The sequence below is a fragment of the Pipistrellus kuhlii genome, unplaced genomic scaffold (genome assembly GCF_014108245.1).
Source record: "Pipistrellus kuhlii isolate mPipKuh1 unplaced genomic scaffold, mPipKuh1.p scaffold_m20_p_1, whole genome shotgun sequence".
Classification (NCBI taxonomy): domain Eukaryota; kingdom Metazoa; phylum Chordata; class Mammalia; order Chiroptera; family Vespertilionidae; genus Pipistrellus; species Pipistrellus kuhlii.
In genome coordinates, this window is record NW_023425404.1 from 51,566,513 (window position 1) to 51,578,722 (window position 12,210).

At 39.1% G+C, this 12,210-nt stretch overlaps 1 protein-coding gene across 12 annotated transcripts in view; it reads left to right on the forward strand.

Moving 5' to 3' along the window:
• ZNF106 (zinc finger protein 106) overlaps positions 1-12,210 on the forward strand; it is a 55,387-nt gene that overhangs the window by 10,679 nt on the left and 32,498 nt on the right. For 7 of the 12 annotated variants that reach the window (XM_036444908.2, XM_045583515.1, XM_045583520.1 and 4 more), the window contains 2 exons: positions 1,146-1,231; positions 6,751-6,812. The exons of 1 other annotated variant lie outside the window; for it this stretch is intronic. In XM_036444908.2, coding sequence (XP_036300801.1) covers positions 1,178-1,231; positions 6,751-6,812 — 116 coding nt within the window. In that variant the 5' untranslated portion in view covers positions 1,146-1,177. Of the gene's footprint in view, positions 1-1,145; positions 1,232-6,750; positions 6,813-12,210 lie in introns of those variants that run through there. 4 more of the 12 variants (XM_036444919.2, XM_036445005.2, XM_045583530.1 and 1 more) reach the window with 2 other exon arrangements.

The following is a 12,210-nucleotide window of genomic DNA, read 5'->3' on the forward strand; positions in this document are numbered from 1 at the left end:
CCGGAATTGAACCTGGGACCTTTCAGTCCACAGGCCTATGCTCTATCCACTGAGCCAAATCGGTTTTGGCTGGACTCAACTTTTGATAGGTGGTGATAACAAGATCACATTACAAAAGAGTACATGGGGTGGAAGATATGGCTGTGGCCATTTTTGGGAACAATCTACCATGGTGCTATTAAAAAATTAAGCAGGCTAATAGGGGAATAGTGGAAACGAGGGTTAGAAAATATTCTGTAGGAGATCAGGGAAGGCCTCCTTGATGAGGCTGCATGACAGAATGAGCCATGAGAATCATAAAGAAATCTTAGGAAAAAATATTTCATGCAGAGAGAACAGGAAACATAGAAGCCTTAGGTAGGGGAATCACTGGTGTGCGCAAGGAATGGCAAGGAGGGCCATGAGTGGAGGGATAGAGGGAGACTGGTAGGGCATGGAGTCAGAAAGTGAGAAACAGACTTTGTAGCTCATGACATGGACTTTGGATCTCTGAATGAGGTGGGAATCTGTTAAAAGATTCTCAGCAGAGGAATTATGTAATCTGACTTAAATTTCAAAAGAATCTCATTCTGAGAATCTCTGGCTACTGCTTTGAGAATAGACTGTAAAAGGATAAGAGTAGAAATAGGAAGTCACATCAGCAGGCTAGTGCTAAGTGATGAGGAATAATTGGGTTTTGGATATATTTCACGGTGGGACAGGATTTGCTGGTGAGGATGGATATGGGGTGAGAAAGGGGGACCAAGGATGATTCTCAAAGTTTTTGCCCTACGCACCTGGAAAATTGCAACTTTCATTTACCAAGATGAGAAGACGGAGGGAGGAACAGGGTGGAGGTGAGGAAGATGTAAAACTTGTATTTTTGCCAAGCTAAGAAGAATCTAAGATAGGGGTGTCGAACTCAATCAGAGAAGGGGCCAAAATCTAAAATCCAGCCTAAATCGCGGACCGAATGGTTTACTGAACAGTCATAAACTGTCATTGTGTTGGAAACGCAGCGGAGTGCAGTGATGACAGCGCGGTGCGGGCCACATTGCAAGGCCTGGCGGGAGGGATTTGGCCCGCGGGCCTTGTGTTTGACACATGTGATCTAAGAAGAGATCTGGGGGCGGGAAAGGTTACTAAATGTTACTTCCTCATTGCAGGTGTGACGTTGAGTGCTTCAGATCTGGTCACTATGGTACGGGAACGGAAATGCATATTGTGCAACATTGTGTACAGCTCAAAAAAGGTAATAATAGAAGAGGGAGAATGTGAGACTTCATGACTGGTCTTTTTTGTTGTTAATCCTCATTGATTTTTAGAGTAGAAGAGAGGGAAGGAGGGGGGGAGAGAGAAAGAGAGAAAGCATCAATGTGAGAGAGACACATCGACTGGTTGCCTCCTGCACAACATGCACATACCCCCGCCAGGGTGGGGAATAAACCCACAGCCCAGGGATGTGCCTTTGACCAAGAATTGAGCCGGAGACCTTCTGGTACATGGGCTGATGCTTTACCGCTGAACCACATGGCCAGGGCATGACTGGTCATTCTTTTCAGAGACATCATATGTCATTTATAGATGGGTAAAAGCTTTTATTTTTAAAAAATCTTTATTGTTGAAAGTATTACATATGTCTTCTCCCTTTCCCCATTGACCCGTTCCAGCCTGCCCAGTGGGTAAAAACTTTTAATGCTATCTTATTTATGCTTTTTTCTTAGTCTCATTCCACTGGTTCTTTCTCATTACGGCTTCATAAAGCCAGTAACTATATTATTAAACCTCTACCCAGAATTTGAGGATACTCAAAAGTAGAGAGTAAAGAGAAATTTAGTTAATAGTTATGGAGAAAATACCGTAACATTTAAGTTATTTGAGATTTTACCACTTTCTAATTAGCTGAGAATATCTAAGGATACAGCATTATGTTCACCTGCATTCCGTTTCTGCCTATGCTTGTGAAAAATGCAGCACGGCAGAAATGGTATTAATAATATCCTAGGTGTCCACAGGGTGGGGATATTGTACCAGGAAAAACACATTTTTAAGAACTAAAAGAATTTCCCTGTGCCTTATGGAAATTAGCTGCAAATTGTCTCACTTTTTGCTTTTTCTTGGCTTTATCCTTTGCTTTCAAAGTAGTGCAGCTAGCTTAAATATTGAGGAATTTTTTTTCTCTGTTCTTTTAAGGCGTTCTTTAATATTGGGGATTCAGTTAACTGGGAAGATTAATATGAGCTATCATGAAGAATATTTGGAAGTAAGATGGTTTGAAAGAAATAGAGAAGAGATATTTTGGGTGGGAGAACGTGTACAAAGATACAGAGGAATAATAGCATATAACAGTTCTAGGAGTTGTTAAGAAGACTCACGTGATTAAAACAGTTTTGTTTCGGGGATGGGGGATTGTAATTTAATTAGTAATGTAAGTGGAGACAGTAAACAGTGTTGCATGCAAGACTGAGGGGTTTGACTATGATCCATCGAGTAGGCTGGGATGAAGAATTTTTTTTCCTTACAGAATTTCTGTTAGTGATGGAAAAGTAAGTTGAGATTTCAAAATCATGTTTAATAATATACCTGCTGTCTTTTACAAAAGTAAAAAACAAAACAAACTACTTTTCTAGTTTTAAAAAATTTAGATCAGGGTTTACACAAATTTTCAATAAACAAAAATCCCTTATGGCTACTTTATTGGAGGGATGGGAAACTGATCAAGTGTGAAGTACATAGCTAGACACCCAGAGGTGTGAACTCAGACTTTGGTGGAGTAGCAGCCCTATCTTGTGATATTGCATAATTCTGTTATGTTATTTTAAGTCTTTTCTTCTGCTCTGGTTTGAAACATTTTAATATCTTCACACTTTTATATGGATCATAATGAAGTTAAATCAAGGACGGGGACTATCTTTAGGCAAAGCCAACTACAAGCCTTTAAGCAAGGAAATGGCATGATTTAAGTGTTAAGATTAATGTGGTCCAAGAAATTAGCATAATAGGTTAATTGAAAGAAATAGCTCTGGTTCTATTTTTATTTTTATTTTTATTTTTATTTTAAAAAGTATATTTTACTGATTTTTTTACAGAGTGGAAGGGAGAGGGAGAGAGAGTTATAAAAATCGATGAAAGAGAAACATCGACCAGCTGCCTCCTGCACACCCCCTACAGGGGAAGTGCCCGCAACCAAGGTACATGACTTGACTGGAATCGTACCTGGGACCCTTGAGTCTGCAGGCCGATGCTCTGTCTATCCACTGAGCCAAACTGATTAGGGCTCTGATACTATTTTTAGATAGATCATGAACAACTTATGTTGAAGCAGTGCTCTCTCTAGTTTCCCAAAGTAGTGTTACCCTGGTTTTTCCAAATATACTGTGGAGGAGAAAGGAATCTTAGGTTGACTTCAGGTATGAGCTGTTTACTCCATCCCTGTGTATCTTGATATTCCTTAATTTATCAAAGACTGAAAAGCCCTCGAGTTAAAAAATACATATTTAAAAAGTTTGTTTTTAAAAAAAATATTTTTATTGATTTCAGAGAGGGAGGGAGGGAGAGAGGGAGAGGGAGAGGGAGAGAATATGATAAGAGAAAATCATTGATTGGCTACCTCCTGCATACCCAACACTGTGGATCAAGCCCACAACCTGGGTATGTGCCCTGATTGGGAATTGAATCGTGACCTCCTGGCTCATAGGTTGACGCTCAACCACTAAGCCATGCCATCTGGACAAAAAAAGGTTTTAAAATATATATATAGTTTTCCAGATTTGTGTGCCCATCAAACTTCCCCATCTCCCTCCTCCTCTTTAAAAACAACAACAAACCACATAATACTGCTCTGGCCAGGGGGGTTTGGTTGAGTGTCCTGTGCAACAAAAGATCGCTGGTTCAATTCCCAGTCAGGGCACACGCCCTGGTCATGGGCTCGTTCCCCAGTTGGGGTCTATGCTGGAGGCAACCCATCAATGTTTCTCACTCAGTGTTTCTTTCTCTCTCCCTCTCCCTCTCTCTCTCTCTCTAAAAAAGCAATAAAAACGTTTAAAATAAAACAAACAAAAACATGATACTGCCCTGGCCCAGTGGCTCAGTTGGTTATAGTATTATCTGTGCACCAAAAGGTTGTGGGTTTGATCTCCAGTTGGGGCACATGTGAGAGGCAACCTCTCTCTCCCTTCCTCTCTTTCTGAAAAATAAATAAAATCAATAAAAACATATTCTTGGGTGAGGATTAAAACACACACATAATACAAACTAATATAAAAGGATCTAAATAGAAGCTTGGTAACTGAGCAGGTATGTGTTACTTTAATCCTGTGCTTGGAGATCTTTACCAATTATTTTGAGAACTCAGTTGGTTTCTCTTTGCATTCATTCTGTGGGGCAACCAGTGGGGCGATTGGGGGGCCCTGCTGGCACCTGTCTTGGCTGGCCTAGGGCCTGCGGGCTCAGGGCAGCTCCTGCATTGAACATCTGCCCCCTTGTGGCCAGTGCTCATCATAGCGATTGGTCATTCTGCTGTTTGGTCAACTTGTATATTAGGCTTTTATTATATAGGATAATACTCCCTCAGCAGTGTTTTACAGTTCAAGTGAGAAAATGTTTTAAGCACAGGGCATAGCTAATAGCAATACTCAATACAGCTAATAATATATGTAAAAGCCATTCTCTAAATTTTTAAAAAATTGATTTCAGAGAGAGATCATCAATAATAGAGAATCACCAGTCGGCTGCTTCCTGCACACCCCACACTGGGGATCAAGCCCGCAACTGAGGCATGTGCCCTTGAGTGGAATTGAACCTGGGACCCTTCAGTCCACAGGCTGACACTCTTATCCATTAAGTCAAACCAGCTAGGGCTTAACCAAAGCAATCTATAGATTTAATGCAATCCCCATTAAAATACTAATGGCATATTTCACAGACCTAGAAAAAAAAAACTCCAAAATTTATATGGCAAACCAGCGAGGGTTAAAAGCCATTCTCTTCTTATGGCATACTGGCTCTATATTACTTTGGCATGGCAAAGGGATAGATCTTTACAGCTTTTTGAGTTTTTTGAATTATGTGCATATACATGTGTATGTTTTAAAGTGCAAGCTCTTCCCACAGATTTAATTATCTTTCCAAAAAGGGTGGATACAACCCGCTCCCGCTGCCCCCTCAGCCCTTTCCTCCCGGCCCTCCCTCCCTATGGGCTTTTGCTGGAGTTTTGGTCATTTCGAAGGCCGTGTTACGTTTTTGTTATGTTTCCTGAGTTTCCGGGCACCCCGAGCCTTTGTGCCCAGGTGTGGGTGCCCCCACCCCTGCCGCCTCGTCCCCAAGGTCCCCTGCCGTGCAGCCCTGGTCGGAGCTTTTCACACTCAGCGACCGAAGTCCCGAGAATGTGTGTGCTCGCGGGGGCTGTCTGCGGGGCTGAGCACAGAGGGAAACTGAGGCACCGCTAAACGCCTCCACAGTAACTCATCAAAAATAAGAGATGTGCCTCACATGCTGATAACATCTGTTTATGGAATAAAGCCAGCTCCTGAGGGGGAGGGGGAGTGGATACAGAAAGGGGAGAACTAGTAAATTTTGAAACTTTTCTTTAGAACCAAACAAATCAAAAAGGGGCAGCAGGCAGTGAAGATGAAGGCATGATTGAGCTGCTGTGTTCAAAGTATTTATAAAAAGTTTATGATCAATCATGGAGAAGTTCTGTTATATCCATAAGTTCTGTCTAGAATTGATGTATCCATCTGTTCATTTAACAGATATTGAAAATTATATGCCAGGCCCAGTTCAAGACATGAATATGAGTTGTAACTTACTTTTGAAAAACTTTCAGTTCGGTGGGGAAAAATTAAATGTAGTATATGTGTGTATTCCATGTAGGAAAGTAGTCATATAATTGAGAATTTATATGATTTCAGAGTTAAAAAAAATAAACTTTAGTGAATTCCTTATATTGGGATAGAATTTAACCCACATAATTTATTATTTTAAAAAATATACATTTTTAAATTTATTTCAGAGGATGTGGTGGTGGGGGGGAGAGATAGAAATATCAATGATGGAATCATTGATCAGCTGCCTCCTGTACTCTCCACTCTGGGGATTGAGCACACAACCCAAGCATGTGCCTTGACTAAGAATCAAAATTGTGATCTCCTGGTTCATAGGTTGATGTTCAACCACTGAGCTACACCAGTCAGGCTCACATAATCTATATATATAAAAGCCTAAGTGACTGAATGATTGAATGACCAATCAATAGGTCACTATGACACACACTGACCACCAGGGGGCAGACACTCAGTGCAGGAGCTTCCCTCTGGTGGTCATTGTGCTCCTGCAGTCCCTCTGGCCGACAGCTCCAATAGGGCTGGCTGGCCAGCCTTACACAGTCTCTTCCCCCAGCCGGCCAACGTCTTGCTGCCCCAATCAGCCCTGTCGGCCAGGCTGAGGAACCCCACCTGTGCACAAATTTGTGCACTGGGCCTCTAGTTTATTCATAAAATTTTTGTTTTCTAAAAACAGTATACTTTCTAACCTTTTTAGAAAGCCACTTATCTGGGCCTTTCTTTAAAATTCCTTTATTTGAAAATAGAACATAGCTAAAGAAATATTTAATAAGGAACTGATTTCAATATTGAATTGAGAAGAGTAACCACAAACACTTTTGACACTAGGAGCTTGAGTTCCTATTGTTGATTGAACATGAACAGAGGGATTTTTTTTTTTCCACAACACAATCCCCCTTAGTTTAATCTGCTTTCTTTAATTTTGAAGGAGATGGACGAACACATGAGGAGCATGTTGCATCACAGGGAACTTGAGAACCTGAAGGGCAGGTATGGGAACCATTATCTTCCATAAACTTCTCAATGTGGGGGGAGCTGAGGACGATGAGACCTGTCAGCCTGTTTCATAGTTATCCTTCATAAAGGAATATTATCTTAGGGCATAGAACTATCTTTTAGGATTAATAACAAGTACAATAGATTTTTTTGTCATTCAAAAAGATTAAATCTTTGTGCATCTCAAATGTGTAGAATTCACAGCAGCTATAGTAAGTAGGAGTATTGAGATGGGCTAGCAAGCTTTGTCATTCCTACACATCAGCCTTGCAATTAGGTCATTTTATTGCATGCAGTAAACTTTAGTGTTGCTAGAATAGTCTGAAAAGTCCAAAGTCTGCTAAATAGTACAGAATCTCATTAGTGTAAGATCAAAGTGCTATTTTGTGATATAAGGCTTGAGGTGTTTAAGGAAAGAAAACCTAGTAAGTAAGTACCTTTAAAAAATTAAATGTAGCATATGTGTGTATTCCATTGTCATTTTTTTCTTCTATGGTTCCTTTTTCTGATGTTTTGATTTTTGTGAATTTGAAATTTGAAGTCAATATGAAACATAAACATCGGGGAACTGAGAAATATTAATTATATCTTACCAGAGGCCTGGTGCACAAAATTGTGCACAGGTAGGGTCTCTATGCCTGGCTAGCAATCAAGGCCAATCAGGGCCTCCTTTCCCCAGCCTTCCTTTATTCCGTGCCACCCCCTGGTGGTCAGCGTACATCATAGGGAGCGATTGAACTCACGGTTGAACTCCCGAGGGGACACTTTGCATATTAGCTTTTTATATATGTAGATTCCATGCATAATAGTTACAAGCTTTGTTCAGATGCCAACCTAAGCCATTTGGAGTTATATATATTTTAAGTAATACAGTTTTAGATTGTGTGAGCAAATTAATATGTGATTAAACTTTCAGCACCTGTTTAGCATATGAGTGGAGTTTTCCACTTACTGTGTGAAGGATCATACTGTGAGTATGATCCTTTCACTCTGTTTTAGCGTGGAGAGCCCTTATAACATTGAATATATATCAACTCACTATTATTGGGAACCTATGAAATAGTCAACTTTCAAAAATATATGGGCCATCTTAATTACTGAATTCCATTTCCAACAAACTTCCTTCAGAAATTCACCTTATTCTGGGCCATTTGCCTGGCACCTAACTATATTATAAAATAAAACAAATGAGGTCAATAAATCTAGTCATTAGGAGAGAAGTTGATTTTATTGGTAGATTAAAGCCTGCTATATTCAAATACCACTAGCCAGCTATTTAAAACATTTAAAAAACAAATTTTGATTAAGATTCATATTCATAATCAATACAGAATCATAAAGTAAAAAAAAGTAGGAGTCATCTAACTCTTCCCACCCCCTCTAAAGCCCCAACTCTTACTCTCCTCTTAGAAGAAAGTCAACAGTTCAGTGTATATCCTACCCAAACCTCTTTCTGTGTGTATGCATAGATGTATATTTAGCTGTACACACACATTTTGTCTTAGTAACATAACTGAACCACGGCTACATATGTATTATTCTGTAACTTGTTTTTCCTTCATCCAGTGGAGAATTTAACTGCCATGGAGAATTTGTCTACCATTTTGTTATTTGGAGCATTAGAAGTCTCTGAGCTGACAATATAAATGTCCACTTTAACACCCAAACTCTTTTTATTTAGAGGAGAGGACTTTAATATTATTTACTCTCTAGAGGCCTGGTGCATGACTTTCGTGCACTGGGGGGGAGGGTAAGGTCCCTGGCAGTCAGACATTCCCCGAGGGGTTCTTAGCATTGCTGTGGAGGTGAGAGAGACTCCTTCCACCTCTGGCTGAGCGGTGCTCTCTCTGTGGGAGCCACTGACCAAAGGGGGCAGCTCCTACATTGAGGGTCTGCCCCCTGGTGGTTAGTGCGCATCATAGTGACCAGACATTCTGTCACTTGATGAATTTGCATATTAGCCTTTTATTATTTAGGATTTTTTAGATGCAATGCTAATGTTATATATGGTTTTCTGGCCTGTAACAAATTGTAAGGGAGAAGGCAAGCAGATAGCAAGAAAAAACAGCTGACAAAACTATAAAAAACAAACAAAATCTCAAATCATCTACTTACTTAGAGCATTTACTGTAAGGACAAGCAGTTACCATTAATTTATGCATAGAGACACATAGTTATCAATTATTATTTATTTTTCTTTTTTTGTCATCAGTTTGTGATTTTTCCCCCCCTCTGCTGAATTTCATGTTTAAATGCTGGCTTTCTGATGTTAAAGCTTCCTGTTTTTATTTTTATTTTTTTATATTTGTATCACTATAACTTTTGGTTGTGATTGGGTTAAAAATGTAAAGAGCATATTTTTTAGGTTTTGAATGCCAGCTTGATTGAGAATTAAATAACTTGTCTTATTTGGTTCATAATTGTGGATATCTGAAGCATTTCCTTATTTTTTTTCCTAATATACTTGTTCAGATGTGTGGCCTGAAAGTAGTTTCTATGGATAGTTGCTATTAAAAAGACACAAACCTTTATTTATCAACCAGCTGTTGTGATATAGTTAGAGCAGGCTTAATAAAGAAAAGCTTATGCTAGAATATCTTAAGGCTTTGCCTTTCACACACGAGAGGAAATTGGGTGGTAACAGGATGAAGCTAATTTTGGCCCTTTGCATGCCCTGAGGAGAATTTTTGCCTTTATTAGTCCAGAAGTAAAGCAGTACTTTTTCCCAAGAGTTACTTTATATACTTACACAGAGTAATATTTTAACTGGTTATTGATAAAGAACTGAAAAGTCTCATTATTATGATTTTATTTAATTTGCTGTTAACTTCTATGGAAGCATGAGTGCATATCGTGTATAGAATATGCTTGTCTCCAGACACAGATATCTTCTAATTTTTAAGACTTGTGGTTGACCTACTCCATTCTTTCCATAGATAAACATGGATTCTCTTTTCTCTTTTTGAAGTTTCTTGTAAAGCTTATCTCTCTCTTCTTTAAACTAGATTTTATTTATAAGAAAAATATTAGCAATTTCTGTTTTTTTTATAACTTGTTTCCATTGTTAATTTTTATGGTGCCTGTACCCTCCTGGGCAGGATCTCTTAAGGTGTTTTTCTATCGAATAACTTAGGAACTATGGTTAATAATTCATTTTTGCAAGGAAAGCAGAAATGTTTTAAAAATCTGTGTTTAAGTGTCTATTACATGTCCAACATATGCTTGTGCTTCGGAGATTGCAAAGTATGTGGATTTATGAATATGAATGTTTATTTATTTATTTATTTTTATTTTTAAAATATATTTTATTGATTTTGTACAGAGAGGAAGGGAGAGAGATAGCAAGTTAGAAACATCGATGAGAGAGAGTCATCGATCAGCTGCCTCTTGCACACCCCTTACTGGGGATGTGCCCGCAACCAAGGTACATGCCCTTGACCGGAATCGAACCCGGGACCCATCAGTCCCCAAGCCGACGCTCTATCCACTGAGCCAAACCGGTTTCGGCTGAATGTTTATTTTTAACAGAGTTAAATACTGCCTACTTTACACTACATTCCTTAATATTTTAAAAAGTCAGTGTGGCCTCCCAGTTATATCTTTAAAGAGAGAGGGATTTCGATAGTTTGGAGATGAGGAAAATTTTCTGCATTTTAGAAATAAGGATAAAATCAGAATTTTACTTAAGAATGCCTTTTAGAATGAGGTTCCTGGTACTGCAATATACAGGTTAGCATTCTGTAAGCTTTTAGATAGAAAAATAGACTAAAACATGTCCCATAATTTTAGAGAGTTTAAAACCAAAAAGACTTTCTAACCAGAAAACACAGTTGATTTAAATGAAAAACAAACAAACAACAAAATATATATATCTATATTATTGATTTTTTTTTTTTACAGAGAGGAAGGAAGAGAGATATATAGTTAGAAACATCGATGAGAGAGTCATCGATCAGCTGCCTCTTGCACACCCCCTACTGGGGATGTGCCTGCAATCAAGGTACATGCCCTTGTCCGGAATGGAACCCGGGTCCTTTCAGTCTGCAGGCTGATGCTCTATCCACTGAGCCAAACCGGATTCGGCTAAGATGAATCTTAATGTCAAAAACTACATCCAGAGCATTTAAAATTACAAAGCCCAAAAAACTATGAATTTTCCCCATTTTTCTGAGGTGTTTTCCATGATTCTTGCAAAGTAAAATAATAGTGTGTTCTTTGTTTTTAAATTTACTCAGCATAGTGGGCACTTTTTGTTTATATTTTGTCACCCTAGACAACTTATAGCCATCTACTTAGCATGGTACCTAGAATTTCGTATTTGCTTAGTAAGTTGTGTGTTTTTTTTTAAATGATTGTTTAGGTGATTTGTAACTAGTAAATGAAGTACTCAGTTTTGAAGGTCTCTTCTGGTTAATTGATAGGAATCTGCCATGTCTTGATGGGTGTATGTGAGGGGAAGTCGGAGTCGTGTATATACATATAGTCTATTTTATCAAAGACAGCATGTCTTCTGTGGTGAGGTTTTTTTTTAATAGATCGGTATAGGAATGCAAAAATATTTAACAAAACTTACTAGTGTAACCCCAACACAACGATAAGAGTTGAGTTGTTTCTTAATGACCACATAGACAGCTGAACCATCAAGGGATTTCAGGATGCTAAAAAAGCAGTTAAATTATTCATCTCCTACAGCTTCTTGAACTGGCCAAGCATGCGCTTTACCACTGTGTGTGTAAAGTAAAAGAAGTCTGCTCAATCAATTTCTTAACTAAGAACTTGGTTTTGCTTCTCTCTAAACTGTAGCGTATTCTGAAACTTGAGAAAAACCATTTGCCTAGCACAGCTGTTGACTTCCTACAACTGAAATGCTTTCCATTCCCTTTAAAATAAGCCCTTCTGATGCAGTATGTAGATCACATGTATCGCTCAGACCAAAAAAGCTTGCTGAGACGACTCTGGTCATTTGCCCCGGGTCCGGAATCTTCACATTCCAGGCCGAGCTCCAGCTGTTCGGTTTAGTTACCCGGCTGGGATTGGCTGTGCGGCCTACTCTTTTCTCCACCCCTTCACTTTCACTGGGAGAAAGTTCTTGAGCCAGATATTAAATGGAAGTGCTGTCACCAGGCTTCCTGAGTGCAGCTGGCACCATGGGTGTGCTCCAGAGCAACTTCTGTTTGCTCTGAGCCCCCTCCCCTGCCTCCCCTTTCACCATGTTTCCTCTGGCAAGATTTTTAAGTACAGCAACTCAAGAAGATTTCTCCTCCTAAACGACATTATTCTGAAGTGTACTGCCTCTTGATTGCTGGAAAAGAATCTTAAATTCATTTAAAAAAGTAAACTATGAACAAACACATTAAAAGGGATGAAAGGACTATTGAAATTGATTAGCACT